This window comes from Polypterus senegalus, chromosome 9 (assembly GCF_016835505.1).
Source record: "Polypterus senegalus isolate Bchr_013 chromosome 9, ASM1683550v1, whole genome shotgun sequence".
NCBI classification, from domain to species: domain Eukaryota; kingdom Metazoa; phylum Chordata; class Cladistia; order Polypteriformes; family Polypteridae; genus Polypterus; species Polypterus senegalus.
This window is the reverse complement of record NC_053162.1, coordinates 118,151,117-118,175,089: the sequence shown is the minus strand read 5'-3', so window position 1 is coordinate 118,175,089 and position 23,973 is coordinate 118,151,117. Positions and strand designations below refer to the sequence as shown.

The 23,973-nt window shown below is 38.4% G+C and overlaps 1 protein-coding gene across 2 annotated transcripts in view; it reads left to right on the top strand.

Annotated features, from left to right (window-relative positions):
* The window catches only part of LOC120535660 (C-type lectin domain family 5 member A-like), a 62,756-nt gene extending 48,904 nt beyond the window's left edge, over positions 1 to 13,852 (top strand). For both annotated transcript variants that reach the window (XM_039763621.1, XM_039763620.1), the window contains exons 6-7: positions 3,513 to 3,613; positions 13,589 to 13,852. In XM_039763621.1, the coding sequence (XP_039619555.1) occupies positions 3,513 to 3,613; positions 13,589 to 13,715 (228 nt within the window). In that variant the 3' untranslated portion in view covers positions 13,716 to 13,852. The remainder of the gene's footprint in view (positions 1 to 3,512; positions 3,614 to 13,588) is intronic.
* The last annotated feature ends 10,121 nt before the right edge of the window (positions 13,853 to 23,973 follow it).

Sequence of the window (23,973 nt, the reverse complement as noted above, 5' to 3'; positions counted from 1 at the left end):
ACTACTTTTTTTATTCATTTTCAAATAATATACTTTTTTAGAAAGAGAAGCTATTTAAATCCAAGATCTGCGAATGCCAGAAGAAAGTGTCCGATGTGAGATTCTGAAAGCCAAGAGGAGCAAAATAACCACTTGAATCTTTACATTGACCAGCGATGGAACCAGCTAAATCGTTTTCATCACAAAAAATTACCTCTGATTCACAATAATTTTCTGTTCTTTTTTTAAACATCTGCAATTTCTTATTTGTGTCTGTTTTGCTAAGACTATAAACAAATCACAAGATCAGACCCTAAAAACAGCAGACATTGACTTAAGAACAGATTGTTACTCTCATGTGCATCTTTATGTTTGCTTGCTTGCTAACTAGTGAAACGAAATACAGTCAGGTCCAAAAGTATTTGGACAGTGTCACAATTTTCAAATTTTTACCCTGTACACCACCTAAAAAAGCAATCAAGATACAATTTTAGTATAGACTTTCAGCTTTCATGCAAGGAGTTTAACAAAAATATTTCACGAGCTGTTAAGAAAAGATATACAATTATATACATGGTCTCCCTATATTCAGGGGCTCAAAAGTAAAAATCCTTTACAGTCAATGACTGTGTGAAGTCTGGAACCCATGGCCATCTCCAAGTGCTGGGTTTCCATCCTAGTGATACTTTGCAAGGCCTTTACTGCAGCTGTCTTCAGTTGCAGCTTGTTTATTGGACTTTCTGCCATCCGTCTTGTCTTCAGCAAGGGAAATGCATGTCCAATTGGGTTAAGGGCAGTTGATTAACTTGGCCTTTAAAGAATATACCACTTCTTTGCCTTGAAAAGTGCATTGGTTTGCTTTTGCAGTATGTTTTGGCTCATTGTCCATCTGTACTGTTAAGCATCATCCTATCACTTTTGCAGCATTTGGCTAAATCTGAACAGAATATAGTCCTATACACTTCAGAATTCATCCTACTATTTCTGCCAACTGTTATATCATCAATAAACACTAGTGACTAACTTTCTTCCACAGCCATGCATGATCATGCCGTTAAACTGCCTCTACCATATTTCACAAATGGGATCATGAGCTGTTTCTTCTCTTCTCTTTATTTTTCTCTTTCTAACATTGATATATATATATTGATCTTAGTTTCTTTTTTTCAAAGGAAATTGTTCCAGGAATGGACTTGCTTTTAAAAAAAATGTTTTCTGGCAAAGTCTAGTCAGTCTTTCCTATATTTGAGGTTTACCAATGGTTTCCACCTTGCGGTAAACTCTCTGTGTCTACTTTCATTAAATCTCTTGGTTGTAGATTTGGGCAATGTTAGGTCTGTCTCCTGGAGGGTGTTCTTAATTTGGCTAAATGTTATGAAGAGGTTCTTCTTCACCAAGGACAGAATTCTGCAGTCATCCAGCACAGTTGTCTTCTGTGGTTTTCCAGACTTTCTGGTGCTGCTGAGTTCACCACTGTGTTCCTTCTTTTAAAGAATTTACCAAATGGTTGACGTGACCACTCCTTGTGTTTCTGCTATCTATCCAAAGAGTTTGTTTTGTTTTCTCCGCCTAATAATGGACTGCTTTTACTTGCATGGACAGCTCTTTGGACCTCATATTGAGTTCACAGTGACAACTTCAAAATGCAAATTCCACACCTTCTGCCTAATAGTTAATGAAATAATGACGGAACTGCTCCCAAATGGCTATGGAATAGCTTGTCAGTTAAATTTTCATATATTTTTGAGGCCCTGGAAAATGGGAGGGGGGCTATGCAGAAAAATCGCTGTCATTTCTAAATGGTTCATGAAATATTTTTGTTAAACCCTTTAAATTAAAGCTGAAAGTCTACACATAAATCACATAATGATTGCTTAATTTCAAATCCATTGTGGTAGTTTACAGAGCCAAAATTATGAAAATGTTGTCACTGTTCAAATACCATAGATCTTTGCATATATACACTCCCTGGGTTACAATAAAAAGTGTTGTTTATAAAGAAACAATTGTTTGACAGCTGATATACATTCACATCAGATGACTTTTATATAAATAACAGCATACTGTATTTTTTATTTCAATTTAATTGTATTTCCATAAATGTAATATCGATGCGCATTATAAGGTGGAATAAAAATTAATCTTTTTAAGAACTTGAATCAAATGCTGTTTGTTTTTCCACAGTTTGGAAGTACAGTAGTAATCCACTTCTTATAGATGGATTATTTGGCTAGCTTTAAATATTATTCACTTCCGAGCTTATGAAAAGGCCTTAAACTTCTCATGCAAATGCTATTCACTGTAACACATCATCTGAAAATTAATGGATTTCTATATTAATGCATTCATCATTTACTGTATGTTGAGAAACATTGGCCTTAGTCTGATTTTTCTATTGTCATATCACTAAATAAGTCGACAATAGCAAGGAAACCTAAATTAGTAATTAAAAGAAACATAATTTAAATGTGTGGAGAATATCTCTAGAATTACACATTTCTAGAATTACATGCAAAGCATCATTGCCCTGTTTTGCTTGAAGGTTTGAAAAGTGGGAAGAAATGGTTTGAAATGAGTTTCCAAATCTTCTTGGGATTTTCCAGTTTCATGATCAAATCTTTTGCCTTTTTTACTAGTGACCATTTGACTTTTGCTGTTTGTTTGAGTTTCCACCTTTTTTTTGTACGGTCATCTTTTTTTGAGCCTTCATGTTTCAGTTGTCCTTTATTTTGTGTTGTCTTTGTTTGTGTTTTAATCTTCTTTTGGAATTTTGTGTTTTGCAGTTTTCAGGCCAGAATACTTCTTTCACAGTAACAAAAGTGTATGATAGTTTGGGTGACAGTAGATCATAAGCAACTGCCATTTTCAAAAAATAACAAAATAACTTCATCCCCTCACTTTCCAATATTAAAACAAAAAGCAATCTTTTTTTTTTAAGTACAACGCCTTGTTTTTAATTAGGTGGTCAGAGAGCAATAACATGAATAGCATTCTTTGCTGCTTGTGAAAGCTTAGCCCCCAGTGAATGCTACTGACAGCAATTTTAAGTTTATTGTTTATAATAAACTACTTAGTACTTTACATGTGCAGTGAAAAATGCAATGTGTGTAACATGTAACTTAAGTGGCTTGACTTGCTGCCTTATAGCTATGGGGATCTGGGTTTAATTCCTCTGAGAAAGTTAAAAAAAAAATCACAAACTCTTTTCTGCCAGTAAATGATAACATAGTGCAACTTCATTAGTAATACTCATACTCTCGTGGCTGTACTTGGTAGTGGTTTCTTCTAAAAAAAGATTCTCAGTTCTGCAGAGGAACATTTTTACTGTTGCTGGGTTAAGGGGAAATAAAAATAAATAAATATATACGTAGCCAAATACATACTCTGTGTCTGTGTTTGCACACTTGCAATGAAGAGTTAGTTAGATCAATAAATATACATTTAAAGCTTAGACGTTAACTGTTACTTCAGAATTTTAATTAAACCTATTATTACAGTAGCTGTCTAATGACCAGAGTTTTTTTTTTTGACAGGATTATTTCTCAAATTTCAAAGACTTTGTTTGGGTTGGACTTATAAAAAAGTCAGAAAAGGTCTGGGACTGGTTGAATGGAAACACACTTAATAGAACAATGTGAGTAAATTACAAACTAATAAAGAAAATTAAAACAAAAATAGCACATGATCCTATTTGATGTTTTTCATGCAGTTAATATGGTATCTAGAGCATGCACCAGTTGTTTTCATATTCACTGTCATTGACTATCTGCCAATATTCAGTATGTTATTTAGTCCAAAGGGCTTGTTGTGCTGCTTAGCAACAGTGACCAAAGTGCTGCTTAACCACAGTGCCAGACAAACAATACTTTTTCCCTAGCCTAACAGAAAATTGGATGCAGCATGCTGTAATTAATTTCTCCAGGTATTATCTTTACTTCCCATGAAATCCTAAACTTTTCCCACATGAGCGGGGATGATTTTTCTTTCCTTTTAAAGTTTGAATTCTCAATATTTATACCTTATAAACTTTGCAGTATTTTTTTAATATTGTCATATTCAAGTATATTAATTTTTAGCATGATGTCTTAATTTTAAACTTGTGTTTGTCTTCTATCAGTTGGCAGATTCCAGAGCTCTGCCTCTTCCTTAAGCCTTAATCATTAAGATTATGAGTGACTGCTCTCTTCTTTATCTAGTTATGTCTATTATTTATCTAGTTATGTCTGTTTCTTAGTAAAAAAGGAACAAAGACATTTGTTGTGATATGCTGGCTGATACTGTAAAGATTTCAGAAAGCACTGTTTAGAATTATAGTACTGTCTCTGCCACAAGAAGACTACAGTTCTGTTCTTCAAAGTATGACTACACTGTTCTGTATCTCCATTACTCATTTTGTGTAAGAAGGCAATTTTGATTTGTAATACTCTAGTAAAAAAATAATGGAATTCTGCTGGAAAATTGTGGATCACTATATGTAGTAATAGCAAATGTTAAATCCAAGCAAGACTACTGTCTATTAAGCATCCCATCAATTATGGACATCACAAAAGACAAGCTAGCTGCTCATCCGACCGCATCTGCTTAGCGTGTGTTCAGGCGCCTCCACCCCAAAACCCCCCCCCCACACAACACGAGCGGCAGCGATGTGAAGAGGCTGATGTGGTTTTAGGTTTTAGGGGGTGTACAAGCAAAGCAAAGCCCCCAAGTTTAAAGTTTATTATAAAGTAAACAACTTGTTTACAGTCAGCTTCTTTAATAACTACTCTAGTTTCCTGGTGGTAAAGTGGATTAATGTCTAAATTTAAAAAATGTATGATCCTACCTGCAACCTGTTTATCTATGGTCCATTCAAATCAAATTAACAGGGATGATGCTCCAGAACTAAGCAAAGATAGGCAATTTAGCACTGTGCCATGGATCACGGGTTGAGAGTTCACCACAGGAGTATGCAGCATTCTCAAGCCATGATGTTAAGGAGACTGGACGGACAGTGTACAGATAGATAAAAATGAATAGAGGAATAGAACAAGACAAGGAACAAGCATACATTGAAGAGCATGGGTCTGCATACTGAAAGAGACAGAAGCAAATTCAAAAGACCAAATAAAAATGCAAGTCTACAAATGAAGTGAAAAAAGAAATAAAGCAAAATAGCCCTAATATTAATTTCATCTCTGTAGTGCGTTTTAACTTCCAGTACTCTAAGAAACACTACAGAAATGTTCTTCCTGTGAGAAAAATATGGCACATAACTGGAACAGGGACCAGGCAAACTTATGTAGTCAAAAGCATGTAATTTAAAAAAAAAACACAAGATAAAAAGAACTGAGATGTCAAGTCTAAATAATAAACAAAATCATTGTTGAAAGTAAGAAGTAAAAGAATCTAAAGCCAGTAATGAAATAGGAAAGTACAAGTTAAATCATATCCATAATGAAAAAGCCTTTGACAGAGTCAGATGAGATTAGCTATTCTCCACATTGCACAAATTACTTTCCAAAAGTCTCAGTCTGTATTAACAACATTATCTCAAGAAGTACTTCATATTAGAATGTAGTACATTGAGCCATTGGCTATACACTTTCAAAATGCATTAGTGATAAAGGGGGTTATCTGAGAAAGGGCTTGAACTGAAAGTTTAACTATATGCAGATAATAGGGTACTGTATATTTCAGACCCACAAACATCTTCACCATTAATCCTTAATGCAGTAGCAGAATTTCAAAAGATATCTGGACTCAAAATCAGTTTAAATAAAAGTGTGCATTTTAAAGTGAACTCTCCTGCATGCCATACTAGCCTGAACATGTATCCGTTCATTTTATCAGAATAATTTAAATATCTAGAGGTAAACATCAGAAGTAAATATAAAGATCTTTTACAATACGGTTTTCTACCAGCATGGAAAAAATCAAACACAATGTGAACAGATGGTCTACCTTCCATCTCACATAAGCTGGGAGAATCAATATTGTCAAGATGAATGTTCTTCCCAAGGTTCTTTTTCTATTTCAGAGCATTCCTATATACATTAACAAATTGTTCTTTAAGAAGCTAGACTAAATTATAATCTCTTTTATCTGAAATTCAAGGCATCCACACATTCCAAAGATGATTCTACAAATACCTAAAGCAGAAGGTGGCATGGCACTACCCAGCCTTTAAGGTTTTTACTGGACAGCAAATATACGAGCTGCAAAGGACTGGAAATTGATACAAATTGTTGAATATACACAAGTCTGGTCTGCAATGAAAATGAAATCTTGATGCACATTATATACCCTGCTTTGTGCCCTGTAAAAACTAATTATTCTCAAGATACCAATAATTTAATTGCCCATCAATCACCAAAAGAATCGAACTGTTTTATAATGTAATGTTCTTTTTTTTAAGCATTTTATTGATTTTATTAAAAACACATAACATTCCATACAAGCAAGTCAAGTTTAGCAAAACTAAAATTTTTGTAAGAAGAAGACAGACAATTATAAATGGTCTGGGGCACCTTAATAGCAAACCCCATATTTTGAATTGGCGCAAAGATGCAAAAAAAAAACATGTTAGACACAAGATTGTTGAGACTTTTTTCTAATAGATCGACTCTGTCCAAGATGGCTACTCTTCCGGTAATGATGGTTTCTGGGAGGAAGAGGTGGGTTCAGGTGAAGTGACCCTGGAAGTGACGTCATGATTGGCGACACATCAATCCTCCTTTCTGCAGAAGGGAGAGGAGAAAAGTGTTACTGCCTAGCAATGTTGTGTGTTCCAGGGAGGTAATACAGTTGACTAAGTCCTTAAGTTGTTCCTCAAGTGTATGTCTGTGACAGAACCCCCCCTCCCCCCTTAGCCCAGATCCATTGAATCGGGTGACCCGAGCCATAAGGTCATGAATGCAAGTGCATTGGCGTTGGCATATAGCGATCCCCAGCAATGTAGAACTTTAAACCAAAAATGCTGAAGGTCTAAAAACCACATGGTCATGTGAACGTGAACATTAGTCTCCCTGTGAAACTCCATTCACTGTAAAGAACATGGTCCATCACCAGTGTGGACTCGTGTCCCAGGAGGTAATACCTTAGCTGATTAACAGCCCATTTGATTGCCAGGGCTTATCTTTCCACTGCTACATACCTTTTCTCCTGATCCAACAATTTCTGACTTATGTACATCAAGGGGTGTTCAACACCATAGACGCTTTGACTCAACATGGAACCCAAGCCTTTTTCTAGTCTGCAGTATAAAAGGTAGAGAAAAATTTGGCATTATCAATACAGGTGTTGACGTAAGGGCCTCTCCCATGCCACAGAATCGGGAGCACGCTTCTTTGTTAGGTCAGTTAAAAGGACATCTCTCTCAGACAACTGAGGTACGAACCGGCGATAATACCCCACTAATCCTAGAAAAGCTTGTACTTGCCTCTTAGTTTTGGGACAGGGCCAATTTACAATGGCAGCAACCTTTGAACACAATGCGTACGGTTCCCCAGCCCCTCAAGAAGCCCAAATATTTTACTTCAACTAGCCCAAAAAACATTTTTTAGCATTAATTCATTACTAAGCGTCTGGATTACCGCACATACCTGTTGTATATGATCCTTCCAGGTTTGATTATTATATTATCCAGATAGAAGGCACTACAGGTTTGGTATGGGTGGAGCAATTTATCCATCAGACGTTGAAAAGTCATGGGTGTCCTGTGCAAACCAAATGGAAGGATCGTATACTGCCAGTACCCTCTCAGGGTACTAAACATAGTCTTTTCCTTTGCGGATTCCGCTAAGGGAATTTGCCAATATCTTTTCATCAAATACTGTGCTTGTCCAAGCCTTTTGATAGATAGATAGATAGATACTTTTTTATTCCCAAGGAGTTTGTCCACTCTGGGTATTGAGTAGGCATCATACTGAGATATCTAGGCTGGGGGAAGTTGTTGCAGAAGACTTAGAGATCAATACGATGGAACTAGACCAAGGACTGACACTCTCTTCTGTTAGTCTCAAGTCCAACATACATTTGATTTCTAGTTCAACTTCAGCGTGTTTGGATTGGTAACGATGTCTTGCACAATCAAGGAGGTCATTCCAGGTGTCTCATTCACAACATTCAGAATGGACAAGATAACCTCTTCAAGCTCATGTCTTTCTAACGTTATAGGAAACAAAGAAGGAACGAGTGGAGTAATGATCTGGATTACTTTTCTTCCACAGTTTCAATAGATTAACATGATATACTCACTCAACCGGCCATCGATTTGGTTGTTTAACCAAACAGTCAACCAGGCCCTTCCTTTCCTTAACTTCATAGGGGCCCTGCCAATGAGCCAATAATTTAGGGATGTTGGAACAAGGACCATAACACGATCCCAGTCCTGGTCATAATGACGAACATGCATTGATTGCACACATTCAATGTCTTCCTTTAGGACAGGTCTAATTTTATTGAATCTAATTTTATCGACTGTCTGCAATGCCCCTGGGTTGTCACCCATATAAAAATTCAAAAGGTGAGAAGCCCGTGGAGGCTTTTGGACCTTCCGATAGGCAAAAAAAGGATGGGAAGTAACGGATCCCAATTCCTCCCATCCTCGCTGATCACTTTGCGGAGCATCTGTTTGAAGTTCTGATTAAAATTGTCTACTAAATCGTCTGTATGGGAGTGAAGTACAAAGGTTTTCAAATGCTTAATTTAAAGTAATTTTGCCACTTCCTTGAACGTAACCAAGGTAAAGGGTGCCCCTTTATCCATTAGGATGTCTTTAGGGATGCCATCCCTCATGAAGAACCCAACAAGTTCCCGTGCAATATTTTTCAACTTCATCACTCTCAATGGAATGGCTTCTGGGTATTGTCTGTCATCACTAAAATGTACTTATGGCCTCTGGAAGAGGGTTCTAGGGGCCCCACAATATTGATCCCTAGCCTCTCAAATGGAATATCACTGAGTGAACAGGAACGAGAGGAGCATGGTCCTTCCGAGGAATCTGCTGCAGTTGACATTCTGGACAGGAGACACAAAAGAGGAGGATCTCCTCATTAATCCCTGGCCAATAAAATCAGAGTTTTTTTCTGGCATTGATGTAGGTGGGAGGTGAGGAAAACTGGGCAGGTTCTGTTTAACAAAGTTTCTAAGTGGAAGGGAAGTGAAAGAAATGTGTTGCTGGAAAGTTAACTTTGGAGTGTAATTATTCATAGGATTCAAGGATGCTGTTTATGTACAGATCCCTAAGTGGTTTAATGTTTTCCAGACATTAAAAACTGCATACATTTGAGAGGGAGGAAAAGGGTGGTTATCACGCAGAGGTGCCACAGATAAAAGCTTCTCTATCTTAAAATACCTCCTACATTGGTTCCATATTCTGAGTGAGTGAAGTACAATTGGGTTGCTAGTATATTAGCGATGACTTGTATTTATTGAGGTACAAAGCAAGGAATAGAAGAAAGTACTGCAGGATTTCATTTCTATTGCGGACCAAGCCTGTGTATGTTCATCTGTTTGTGTCAATGTCCAGGTTTTTACAGCATGTATATGGGATGTACACAGCATGTACACTGGGCATGTATATTTACTGCCCAGTAATAAAATTGAAAGTTACGTAGAGTCATGCAACCTTCCACCTTAGGTCTTTGTAGGGTCGGCCTTTGGATACGTGGGTGTTTTGAATTCCAAATAAATGAGGTTATTGTTTAATCTAATTTCTTAAAAACAGTTTATTGATGCATATTGGAAAGAAACTTAAGAAGCACATTCATCTTAACAATGTTAATTCTTCCAGCTAAAGTGAGATGAAGGGTTGACCAGCTATGCAAGTCTTGCTTAATTGTTTCCATACAGGTGGCAACATTTTGTTGAAAATGAGCTTTATTTTTACACTGTATATTTACAAATTAAATTCAATTTTGTAATTTCTCTCTCTCATAAGCCTATCTTTGTCCAAATTAAGCACTACTTATACATTTTGTTCTTTTAGAAGATTTTATTGTGCACAACTGTTGATTCATAAAGACAATTTTATTTTATTTTTAGATCTAAGATCCACATAGCTTTACCCAAGCCAATGATCAATTTTTATTTTATTTTGGTGCATGGCTTGATAGTCAGGTGTCCAAATGGCAGCTCCACCTGTTTTCCTCTGGGTGATCATGGGGAAGTAGACACAAGGAACCCAGCCCTTTACATTTCTTTTCATTTCAAGAAGAAAAGCTACAATATTTATTTTTGGACTTTAATAGCTATTATAGGATTGCAGTTTTACTGTAATGTGCTGGCTTACATTTCACCAAGAATCCTTAAAGCTATATTGTAAAACCTTTCCCTTTGTTAGTTTACTTTGGTCTAAAGTAATTTACAAATTAATAAAATTTAAATAACTGAATTACTTTTTTGAATATTGATAGTCTAACAGATGACAGCAATGGGTAATCTGTGCAACAGTTAATTACATTATTTTATTACATTTTGAATAAAATCATATACAGTTAATCAAAACTCACTTTAGCCTGAATGACTTATTGTTTAAAATGAGTTGACTTGATCCTGTTCAGTACTCATTCGTTGTTTAACTAGTAGAATGATATGGTAAAAATCAAACATATTAATTAAAGAAAGAAACTTATCCTTTACCAGGATGTTTGATAAAACATTTTTGAGTCAGTAATCAAGTAGGTGAAAGCTTGTTCTTACAACATATACTGAACAAGGATCATTAATCACAGTCTGTTACAGAATGATCAATAAAGTAAGGGTAGAGGTCAGTTTTATAAACAACTGAATTTGCATTGAAGTGCTGAATGAATTTTTAATTTCCTATTTCCCCTAGAGTTGTTGCCATATAGCTTATTATTATGTTGGTAGTAATAATTATAAAGATTGTGAGGATAGATTAGGTATAGATCAGGCCTGCTCTCTTTCTCTCCCCCCCTTAACCCCCACCCTCCCTCTTTGCCTCCCCAAGTGAGGCTAAAACCCACTTCACATAGTCCCAGTCCTCTGACATACCCAGAGATAGAGTACGTCCAAAGCAAAACAAGCCCCAATGCAGCGGCGCTTTAGGGTTAAAAGATAGAGATATCTATTATCAATATAGTCTTAAACAAAAAAAAACAAAAAAAAAAATAAATAAATAAAAAAAATTAAAGAGTTTTGCACTTAAAATATATATATATATAGTCTACAGCAATTTTAGTGCATTAAGATAATACACCCAGATAATAAACCCGGGGGATGGTGTTAAAAATGTGTCCAGAATAAGCATAACATGTCTTAATGCAGTAATAGCAATAACAATAAACCAAGGCTATGATAATGAACAGTCTCGTTTAGGGTAAAGATAAAATAATTAGAAAAGAAAAAAGAAAGAAAGAAAGAAAAAAAAAAGATTAATTAAGCACAATAAAACATAAACAGATAGCGCCCTAGTAATACTAAGTAATAATGAGAATATATTCTGATAAAAACACGTATTTTAAAACAAACAGATCAGACAGTAGATTGTTAATCATTGCTATATCATTAACGGCCATGACTCACTATTATGTATCAGAATAGTCCAGGGATCAGCTTTCTTAATTCTTTCTCTGCTTCTTCCTTGCTAGCGAAGACATAGAATTGGCCCTGCCATTCCACTTTCAGTTTTGCCGGATACAAGAGGCTGTATTTGACACTGGCTTGCCGTAACCGCTGTTTAATGTTATAGAAGGCTGCGCGTTTAGTAGCTGTTGCTGGAGAGAAGTCAGGGAAGATACGAATGTGGTTATTTTCATATGTAATATCTTCCTTTTTTCTGAGGAGTGCCATCACCTCTAGCTAAAATGCTAATCGTTCAAAACGAACTATAAAAGATCTTGGTCGGGGTCTAACGGTGTTTGATCCGCGTATGCGGTAAGCCGCTGCTATATTCAGATTCTGCTTTAAAGTCCTCCCCGATTATTTTGGAAAAAAGTTCAGCTGCAAATTTCACAGGGTTTGAGCTTTCTCGATTCTCAGGCAGACCTTCAATTCTGACATTATACCTTCTTCTCCCATCTTCCAAAGCAGCCAGTCTGTATCCGAGTTTTTTGCATTCGAAGCTGACATTAACTGCTTTTTCCTCGGCACTGGCAGCTGCCTTTTCGGCCATTTCAATCCGATACGTGAATGTCTCCTTGAGATCCTCCAATTGATCAGTAAGCGTGCTCAGTTTAACCGAGTTTTCCTGAATGCGCTCTTCAATTTTACCCAGCACCTGTCGAAGCTCAAGTTGCACCTCTTGACGCAGCCTTTCCATCTCCTGTTTCAAATCCTGTTTCAGTCTCTCATGTGCCTTTGCCCCTGCTTTCTCATTAGCCTTCACGGTTTTCTTTATATCTTGCGTGAGCTCAGCGAGCAGCACCTTCAGTTCAGATAGTTCAATTGTGCTTTCTTGTACCGTAGATGAAGCAGCAGACTCTACTGTAGTCGGTGTCCCTGCTGCTCCTGGCTCGCATAGTTGCGTAATTGAAGCCACGGACTTCAAGGCCCTTTCCAGCTTCAGGTGATCTTCTCCGATCGGCGAGCTATCCAGATCTGCACTCACGATTGCACCCTCGCTCCCCTTTTCGCTCTCAGCCGGCGACAATGTAGCGGACCGTGGTCCCGAGGAGTCTGTACTTTCGCCCATCTGATCCAGGTCTGTCTCTGAGAGGCCGTATCTCGAGCTAGGGCTTGCTGATCGTAGCTTGAATGTAGCTTTAGTCTTCGATTCTTTCGGACCCCCCTTCTTGTTGGCCATGTTTATATGTGCTTACATATACTGTAGCAGTCCCTCTCAGGTTGAATAAATACAAGATATCTCAGGATAATAAGCAAATAATATGAAAAATAACACCGCTCCACTTCAGACGTCCATCTCTCGCATCGGACGAGACCAACTCTTGAATGAATTTTTACCTATAATACTATGATTGGTTAAAAGACACAAGGTGCTTTAGCATAGAGCACAGCCAGACTAAAATGAAAGTCTTTCTCCATTATGTCCTTGTTCTTCAATATCTCTTGAATTCAACCCTTATTCTGTTATGAAAACTGTATACATGCCAATTAGAAAGTCTTACTTGGTGCATGAAACAACATTACGTCAGCCAGTTTCTTGAAACATACCCCTGGAATATTCTGCTTGTTTATTTGACCATTTCTGAAGTCTCTTCCTGACATTTTTAAAACAAATGCTTATATATTTCAATTTGCACTGAAAACCAAAACACTTAACTACTTTTACTCTAAAATTTTTAAACATCTCACAATGATAAATGACACCTTTAAAATTTCTGAAAAAATGGAAATTGTTTGTAATTTACATTAATAAATAAAAGGTTCAGCAATCCAGCATTTCCAAAATGTTGTATTTGTTATATTTAAAAACTGAACAAAACAGTACATGTCAGATATTTTCTTTAATTTTATTCTTATATTTTAACTTTGGTTAACAATTCACTTCGATTTTTTTTTACAGTGTCTCACTGGCATCCCTTCTAGGGTTGTTAGCTACTCGGCTCCACCAGTCCTAAACAGAATGAGCAGTTTTAGTAATGGATGGGTAGTTGTAGTTTTGTTTGTGTACTAAAATAACAGCGCTACAACATTTTTATTTTTCTAGCTTTCCAGAAGGTGTACAACAAGACAAAGAAGGAAATGACTGTGTTCAGATGGGAAACCAACAGTTGTATGCAGTTCCCTGCAAAGCACGCTCTCTTTTGGCCTGTGAGAAGACATCACTTTCGTAGAGGCATTACAGTATTTTGATAACCTTCTTTTCTTAATACTATGCTGTATTGCATTCTGTCTCTATGTTTATGAAAAGATTTATTGGGATATTATTTGTTATACTATGTAAATGAACTTATTAATAAACTATATGATGTTTTCCACCACACATATTTTCATTTAATTCTCTTTTTACTCATCAAGCAGCCATTTAATTGGGTTTTTAACAATTTTTTTTCATAATAGGCACTATCACTCTATGTTTAAAAAATGAATCCATCAATCCATCAATTACTTTTCTAAAATTATTATTGTAATCAGAAATAAATGTGGCTGGGACCTGTTCTGACAGCAACAGGTATGAAGTGGGCAGAAAACAGCCCCAAAATGTGTGCCATTTCAGAGCTAACATGATTACAGGATATCTACGTGCCTATAGGTTATACACTTAAGTCTAAAATTCATTTATTATTCTGACCATATTAGGAAGCCTATCCAGGTTACTTCAACAAAAGATATCAATCAACAGTATATGGAGTGCCAGTTCATTCAAGGACACAATATAAACAACATGCACATTAGGAAAATGAACAAGTATCCAATTAACCTAACATATACTGTATTTGGGGTGTGAGAGAAAAATCAGAGTATCTACAGAAAAAATGCTCCAGACACAGGAATAAGATATAAAATCCACAAAAGTAATGACCAGACTTTGAATTGAACCAATGCCTCTGGAGCTGTTTAGAAGTTTTAACCTTTATGACACCTTTGAATGCATAAGTGTTACACTTTAACACTAGAATCCCTGAAGCCTGTGAAAAAAGTTGTAATCACGGGCCACCTTAAATTCCTTCGCACCTCGCCATCAGCGGCTTGTTTTGCAAATGTGTCGATCAGCACAAGCAACAAGCAGATTGCTATCCTATCTCCCACCGACGCAGCTGAAGCTCTCTCAGCTAACGGCTCTTTATCTGTGTGTGAGGTGCCTGAAGTGGTATAAGGTAAATCATATATCATTATTTGGTATACAGTACATGCATTTCATGTGCATTCCGTGTCTACAACGATCTGTGTAAATGTTGGATGACAGGAAATCCGATGCAAGAAATGCTGAACACATAACTAAAACAGAAACTTTTTCCATGTTATAGTAATAATGACATGAAGTGTATAATGTGTGGACTTTAGTCCAAATATCAAATAAACATGTCAAGAATATAACCAAATAAAAAAGATTAAATTTACATGTTGCTAAAGTTAAAACCCAAGCTGAAATGTCAATTGACAGAAATTTGATATGGTGCAGAGGTAAGATATAATGCAGAGGTGTTGCATTATAACCAAAAGGTTGTGGATTTAAGTCTGGGTGCTCCTTGTTTTGAGTAGTGAGCTGCTCTTATTACTATAAAATAATAAAAACATACATTTGATTTGAGCCTGTAACACCTGGTGTGAATTTTGGCTACTTGTAAAAGTTAGCGCTTTTTTATTATTTAGTTTTATTCTGTCAGTGACGTTCACGTCGTACAATGAACTTGCTTCACCCTCTCTGAGTTGATGGCATTTATCTCCATTCTTTTCACAATAGCAGTGATGCCCACAGTTGGTGCTGTGGTTGATGCCTGCTCAGAACTATTTGTTGTACTGGCAATCAATGATACAATGCCTTATGACCGCTATCATGCTATCATGCAGCATTTGCACTTTGACAACAAAGACACATGTGCAGAACGTGTGAAAAATGACAGATTTTCTGCAATTTTGGACATCTGGCAACATTTTGCTAAAAACTGTGTCTTGAGTTACAACCCATGGGAACATATTATTTTTGATGAGCAACTGTTTCCAGCCATGGTCCGTTTGTCCTTTCATGTAAAACATCTCAACCAAGCCTGACAAATTTGGCATAAAGTTTTGGGTTGCAGCAGATTTGGAGACAAAGTAAATATTCAATGCCACTCCGTATTTAGGCAAAGATCCCATAACCAGAGTAAGGGCATGAGGAATGGAATAGCAGGCTGCTTGCTACTTGTGCTGATCGACATATTAATAATAATAATAATAATAATGAGTTTTATTTATGGAGCGCCTTTCATACACTCAAGGACACTTTACAATTCAATAAACACATTAACAAGACAGTAGAAATTACATATAAGAAAATGAATAATACTCATTGAAAAGATGTATTTTTAATAGGAGTTTGAAATGAATAATAGATTTTTCTTCGCAAAGGCTGAGTAGAAAAGCATTCCAAATTTTAGGGGCTATCGCAATGAAAGGGGTGCCACCCATAGTTGCTAACCTATATTTAGCTACAATGATCTTAATGCATGGGTGTGAGTGTAAGGAAGCAGCAGCTCAGACAGATAATGAGGGGCTAAGCCATGAAGGGCTTTAAAAGTGAGAAGAATAATTTTATATTCTGGAAGAACCTTGAAACCAATGCAAATCATAGAGGACACGAGTGATGTGAGCAAATTTTTGTGCAGCAGAATTCTGAATATACTGTAATCTATTGATATATTTAGTCGGGAGGCCATAAAACAATGCATTGCAATAGTTCAGACTGGTAGTGATGACAGCATGAATGAGTGTTTCAGTATCTTTCACACTGAGGAAAGAATGCAGATGAGCAATGTTGCGAAGATGAAAAAAAGCTGTCTGTACTATTGAGCTAACGTGTGGTAGAAAAATAAGAAGCTGATCAAAGATGACACCCAAATTACAGACTTGATGCTGAGGATTCAACCAGGATCCCATCAACGTGAATTTTTAGCCCATGAAGGGTCGAGAGGACAGATTTGGTACCAACTAATAAGATTTCTGTTTTATCAGGATTAAGTTGTAAAATAATCTGTCATCCAATGATTGATTACCCGAATGCAGTCAGTCAGTGCAACAGGTGAAGATGTTGCAGTTGCATCAGCACTTCTATAAAGTTGTGTGTCATCGGCATAGCAGTGGAAGCTTAAACCATACCGACGAATAATCTCACCTAATGCAAGCATATAGATGTTAAAAATGATTGGACCTAGAACTGAACCTTGAGGGATACCTTGTGTGAGTGAAGTAGTGGCAGATTTGTATTCCCTAATGAAGACATAATACTGGCAATCACTGAGGTATGATGTGAACCAAGAAAGAGCAGCACCAGACATACCAATAGCTGAAGGTCGGGGCAGTAAAATGTTATGGTTAACTGTATGTAATTCTGCGCTTTTGAAACACAAATCTCATTAGAACAGGGAAGATAATTATACATCACTTCCAAATAAAGGTGAACATGAAATGGTCAAATAAAATAAACATGAGAACACAGTTCCCTTAACTATTATCCAACTGTTATCACTTTTTCCCTTACAGTCATTCTCCTTGGGTATCTCTGTGCACAGGGGGCCGCAGAGTCTGATCCTACTTGTTGCAAGGGATCTTCAGAAGTATTGTGGTCCTGGTCACTTTACATCTCCATAGGTTCAGATTAAGGAGGTGTGATAGTAGATTGATCAGGAAAATTGAGCATGGGTGGCTGGGCTACTGTGATACATTACTAGTCACCACATGCTGCCCATGCTGCGCTGTGATCATTGTACCTTTGACTTCAGTTACTCTGTAGGGGTCTTAGTGAAATGGGGACTGAAATTTGTTAGCAGGTTGCAGTTGTCTTATTAATACATACTGTAGTCTTCCACAACCAGGGTTGGAGAGGATTTGCAAAAATGTTTATCATACTATTATTTAATTTCCTGTTTACTCTTTGTGTCTTTAACCCTTATGTCTTCATCTGAATTTGTGGATGAGAGGCTTGGTAATGTTGTATAGACTGATCTTCCAAACAAAGCTGTAGCAGGTTTCCCAGGGGAGCAGTGTGGAATGGGTCTGTATGCTCTTAGGATGTGATACAGTTCTTACAAGAGTTTTTTTTTTATGAAGCCATACAATGCATAATGATTTTTTTAATGTCTGTATGAATCATTCAACCTGTCCATTGGCTTGTGGCCAGTGTGGGGTGATCTTTCTGTGATAAAATTTTGAATATTCAGCAAATTGTGACAAGTCTTTTGAACTGAAGGGAGGTCCATTTTCGCTTTTTTACAACCTTTGTAGATGTGCTAGGTAGGGAATCCATTCCCGGGAATTCTGAAATCCCGCATGTCATTCCCGGGAATCACAGGCTCCCGGAGATGACACAGTTTACGGGCATCTCACATGTGAACAGTTTTAGAACGACTGACACTTATTTTTAATAAAACTACTGCAATATGTAGACACAAATAAAAGACTAACCTTATCTACAAGCAGTTCATGCTGTCATATATAAGTACATGTATCTAGTTCAGGGGTGCCCAATGCGTTGATCGCGATCGACCGGTAGATCGCAAAGGTAGTGCAGGTAGATCGCATTGCATTCCAAAAAGTTTTTTTTAAACGTTAGTCTATCATATATCCTCCCTATGGCATTTGCCACTTGCTTGACATACAGGACGACCAGTCTGAGATCTCTTCTCTTCTAACACAATGGTCATCCCACACGCACGATCAAACGTGCAAGCTACTGCAAAACTCTGGCTGTGATCTAGTTAGCTTTCCAATTTATATCAACTAAAGAAGGGATTTAAAAAAAAATGTTTGGGGAGGGTATGGGTTGGATGTGGAATTGAAAGAGGATTTTTTTCTCACAATGTCACAATCGGAGTGCGTTTGTCTGATCTGTCAATCTATCATTGCTATTCCAAAGAAGGAAAATGTGGAAAGGCACTTTCGAACTGTTCACAAAAACTACGAAACTGACATCCTTACGAAAAGCGATTTGAGAAAGAAAAAGCAGAGGGAACTAAAATTGCAGTTAATTGGACAGCTGTCATTTTTCACTCAGTTGAATTCCTTAACTGCATTATTTGGCTGTACTTATTTATGCGAGTCAGCCTTTTCCCACATGAAGATTATTAAATCCAAATACTGTAGCAACCATAATTGTATTGAATTGTTATTGTGCCATAAAGGTTATTCAGTTATGCAAGGTACAACAACATATATTTTATGTATAACGTATAAGTATACACTCACCTAAAGGATTATTAGGAACACCTGTTCAATTTCTCATTAATACAATTATCTAATCAACCAATCACATGGCAGTTGCTTCAATGCATTTAGGGGTGTGGTCCTGGTCAAGACAATCTCCTGAACTCCAAACTGAATGCCAGAATGGGAATGAAAAGTGATTTAAGCAATTTTGAGCGTTGCATGGTTGTTTGTGCCAGACGGGCCAGTCTGAGTATTTTAAAATCTGCTCAGTTACTGGGATTTTCACGCACAACCATTTCTAGGGTTTACAAAGAATGGTGTGAAAAGGGAAAAACATTCAGTATGCGGCAGTCCTGTGTGCGAAAATGCCTTGTTGATGCTAGAGGTCAGAGGTGAATGGGCTGACTGATTCAAGCTGATAGAAGAGCAACTTTGACTGAAATAACCACTCGTTACAACCGAGGTATGCAGCAAAGCATTTGTGAAGCCACAGCACGCACAACCTTGAGGCGGATGGGCTACAACAGCAGAAGACCCCACCGGGTACCACTCATCTCCACTACGAATAGGAAAAAGAGGCTACAATTTGCACGCGCTCAAAAAAATTGGACAGTTGAAGACTGGAAAAATGTTGCCTGGTCTGATGAGTCTCGATTTCTGTTGAGACATTCAAATGGTAGAGTCAGAATTTGGCGTAAACAGAATGAGAACATGGATCCATCATGCCTTGTTACCACTGTGCAGGCTGGTGGTGGTGGTGTAATGGTGTGGGGGATGTTTTCTTGGCACACTTTAGGCCCCTTAGTGCCAATTGGGCATCGTTTAAATGCCACGGGCTACCTGAGCATTGTTTCTGACCATGTCCATCCCTTCATGACCACCATGTACCCATCCTCTGATGGCTACTTCCAGCAGGATAATGCACCATGTCACAAAGCTCGAATCATTTCAAATTGGTTTCTTGAACATGACAATGAGTTCACTGTACTAAAATGGCCCACACAGTCACCAGATCTCAACCCAATAGAGCATCTTTGGGATGTGGTGGAACGGGAGCTTCATGCCCTGGATGTGCATCCCACAAATCTCCATCAACTTCAAGATGCTATCCTATCAATATGAGCCAACATTTCTAAAGAATGCTTTCAGCACCTTGTTGAATCAATGCCACGTAGAATTAAGGCAGTTCTGAAGGCGAAAGGGGGTCAAACATCGTATTAGTATGGTGTTCCTAATAATCCTTTAGGTGAGTGTTTATTGTCACAGGTGGCTGGGGGTGGAGCCCAGCCGGAATGCCCAAGGGGACTGGAGGAGGGCTGGTGCCTCCTCCTGACCATGAGGGGGCGAGCGCCCTGGTTTTGTTGGTGGCCTCGGGTAGGGGGCTTGGAAGCCCAACCCTTTAGGGGCCCGTGGCCACCGGCAGGCGGTGCCCCGGTGCCTGAAGAACCCTGGAGCCCAGCACTTCTGCCACACCAGGAAGTGCTTGGGGGAAGAAGACAGGAGACACCCGGAAGGCTTCCGGGTGCACAGCCGGCACTTCCGCCATACTGGGGCGTGTCCGCGGAGGAATGCCAGGAAGCAGCTGGAGCCCATCCGGGGTGTGATAAAAGGGGCCGCCTCCCTGGATTCGAGAGCGGAAGTCAGGTGGAAGAGGACAGAGCTGGAAAGAGTACTGGAGGCGGCCAGAAGAAAGGCTTAAAGGACTGTGAGAGGCCCGGACTTTGGGGGATAGATGCTGGAGGCACTGGGTTCGTGCACTAAAAATATTTGTAAATAGTTGTAAATAAATATGTGTGTGGTTGAAGAAACTCTGTCTGTCTGTGTCCAGATCCCATTCACAATATATATATACTTTTTAATGTAGGTAGATCATTAGACCTGGTCATTTTAAAAGTAGCTCACAAGCCGAAAAACTGTGGGCACCCTAGATGTAGTTAGTTGCAGTAATAAGAACATAGAAAGCATAATATGTTCAGCGTGCGGTCTTCCAGGCGAGAGCGTACTTCATGCAGAGTATGCCAGCCGCTGAGAAAGCACGCTCTGCCTCCACTGAAGTAGGTAGCACAGTCATCAGACACAGATATACTTGTTCTAAACAATGCTCGCGCTTGCCATTGCTCTGAAACACAGCCATTTTAGCTTTTATTGATGCATCCAGTTTCTTGTCATCATTCTTTGATGGAAAGTTTCTTGGCACAGATAATGCGGATGCAACAGACTGACGTATTGCGATTTCAAGTTGCTGTTTAAAGCTGTTGTCTGACAGACATCAATGAAGTCTTCAGTTTTCAACTATAACTCTGTTATTTCTTGATCGATTTTTACACTTTTACATGATATGTGAGCTTGACTGTTCCCGGTTTCCTGGGAATTACAGCAGGGAATGGATTCCCTAGTGCTAGGTACTTTCTCTACCTCTGCAAACTACTGTACAAGTAATCATCCATAACCACTAACAGGTATTCACCAGAAGGGAGTGAACAAAAATTAACGCTTACTTCTGCTGGTCTTCATTTCTAAGGTCTCGCAAGGGTCCTGTCAAAGTAGACGATTCAGGAATGAAACAACCACAATATGCTTCAAAGCCGATAAATCTCCTAACTTCCCATGGATTCTATGGGGCTGTGGCTTCAGTTAGTGCTGCAACTTTCTTGGGATCAGCGTAGACTCTGTGTTCAGAGAATATATAGTCAAAAAATAAAAGTTTCTTTTATTAAACTGGCTCTTAACAGGATTTAACTTTAGGTTGTTCTGAATCATAGCAGGACTTGTTCCAGGTGCTCATCGTTGTTTTTTGTGGGGAGGTGCCTTAGACTAACATGTCATTGTTGATATTCAAGACACCAGTAATGCCAGACAGTGTCTTTCTAATAGTATTTTGAAAAATTTCAGCAGCTGAGGAAATTCCAAAGTTGAGATGCTTGTATTGATAAAGCTCTACATAAGTGGTGAATGTAGTCACATAACAAGAATCTGGATATAGGTCTAGCTAATCGTAACCTGCTGTGAGATCATATTTAGAGAAAACTTTGGCACCATTGAGATCTGATATGATTTCATCACGACTTAATTTGGATGTCTCATGTCAACACAGTGTCTTATTTTGCCTGGTTGTTTCAGCTTCAGAGTCACTACATTTGCTGACAATCATGGCATTTGGCCCTCTACCAACTCAATAATATGTAGACTTTCAATGTTCTCCAGTTCCTTTTCTACCCATTTTCTCATGTGGAATGGGATGAGCAGATGAGCAACCAGGCACCTGGTTAAATAGATGTGTCAATGTGCTGTTTATCAATATTGTTTCTTAGGTGTAAAAGGTCAAGTGCAATTGCTGTATTGCAGCTTAACACTGGGGATGCTGTTCGGTCAATTACATAGAATATGTCTGTAATTACTTTGTCCCAAAACCCCAGACATGAATGAAACTGTCCATGCATTAGCAAAGATGTATTTGAGCCATAGGCATAATCTTTAACGGAACTATCTTGTCAAGGTGGAGTTTCTGGGATTGACTGAAAGGTGCAAAAGTCCATGACATTTATAGAAACATCAGTGTCCACTTGAACATTAACAGGAGGAGGAGGTTGTCAATTTTGGTGAATTCATTATTCCAAATAGTTTGTTGCAATGTATTCAAAGGAGTTATTCTGGGTGGGTCAATTTTTGTGAAAAGGTATTTGTCTTTCTCTTTCTTTCCTAGGTCACGAAGCGGAAGCGGAAGTAGAAGCAGACAATGGCGGACAGTGAGATGAATCGCGTTGCCGTTGTCGTCGAAGAACTCCAGGCACTTGACAAACAGATTCAGAAACTCCTGTGTAGACGAAGGTACCTCAGAGACTTGAAGGCTCGGCTGCTGGATAAACCATCCTCGACATCTGAAGTCGACGCAACATCAACCCCACCTCGTGCCGCTCAATTCCAAGGGCAAGTAAGCTTCACCCCCGTGCCTTGTAGGAGCAACGACAACGCCGATGAAGACCTCGGCGGGTTTCAGCTATGCAGGCGGGGGTTCAAGGCTAGAACACCTCCATCAGCACAGTCGAGCATCCCAATCCAGAACCGGTTCGACCCTCTCCGCGTCCCCAGTTTTCCTTCAACCCCGGGTGATGTAATCTTGGTAGGTGATTCGATTGTACGAAACCTCAATATCACATGCCCTAATCAAAAATCTTTTGTTTCTTGTTTTCCCGGTGCTCGAGTCCGAGATGTGATGAGATGGGCGCCGACCATCTACGAGAAGCACAAGAGGGCAGTTGGATCCATTATTTTACACACTGGTGTAAACGATATGAGGCACCGACAGTCGGAGGTTCTCAAGGCTGACTTCGCAGCCCTAGTTAAAGACACGAAGGAGAGGACCCCATCAACAAAAATTTTCATCTCTGGTCCACTACCTCTCGTAAGACGATCAAATGAATACTACAGTCATCTGCTGGGTTTAAACAACTGGCTGAGAGGCTTCTGCGAGACTCAAGACATTGGGTTTATTGACAACTGGGACCTTTTTTGGGAAAGGCCGCGCTTCTTCAAGCGCGATGGACTGCATCTGAATAGATTTGGTGCCTGGGTCCTCTCCGAAAACATCGCTAAGGTAATTTGTCTATCTTGACTGTCTATTTCTGCTTTAAACCCCTTCTGTAATGCTACTGCATTGATAGGACATAATGGCTTAACACAGTCTTCTGTTAAAGTGCACAACATTAATAATCTAATAACCAATCTTAATGCACGTAAAAAATCTATGCAGCACAAACACCAATAATTTAATTGCAATTACTACTTTAGATCAACAATGCATTAAAACTATAAAAACAGATTGTAGATTACATAAAAAATACACACAGAGCGGCGTTAACAAAAATAACTTAGTTTTTGTTCCAAATACCAATAACGCACATAGAATTCAGCTCTGCCCCTCCGAAACATTAAATATGGCACTATTAAATGTTAGAGCTTTAACTAACAAGACATTTTTTATAAACGATCTTATTAGTGATAGAAACATTGATTTTATTGCACTAAGTGAAATGTGGCTTAGCTCAGACGGCGCGGCTGTTTTAATCGATGCACCTCCGGATTACAGTTTTACTCGTGCAGACCTCCAGGGAAAAAAGGGGGCGTTCTAGTATTATCCGTGTATAGACCTCCTAAATATAACATGTCTTTCTTTGAGGAATTCTCTGACTTAATGTCAATTTTAATTACGAACTATGACACACTCTTAATAGTCGGCGACTTTAACTT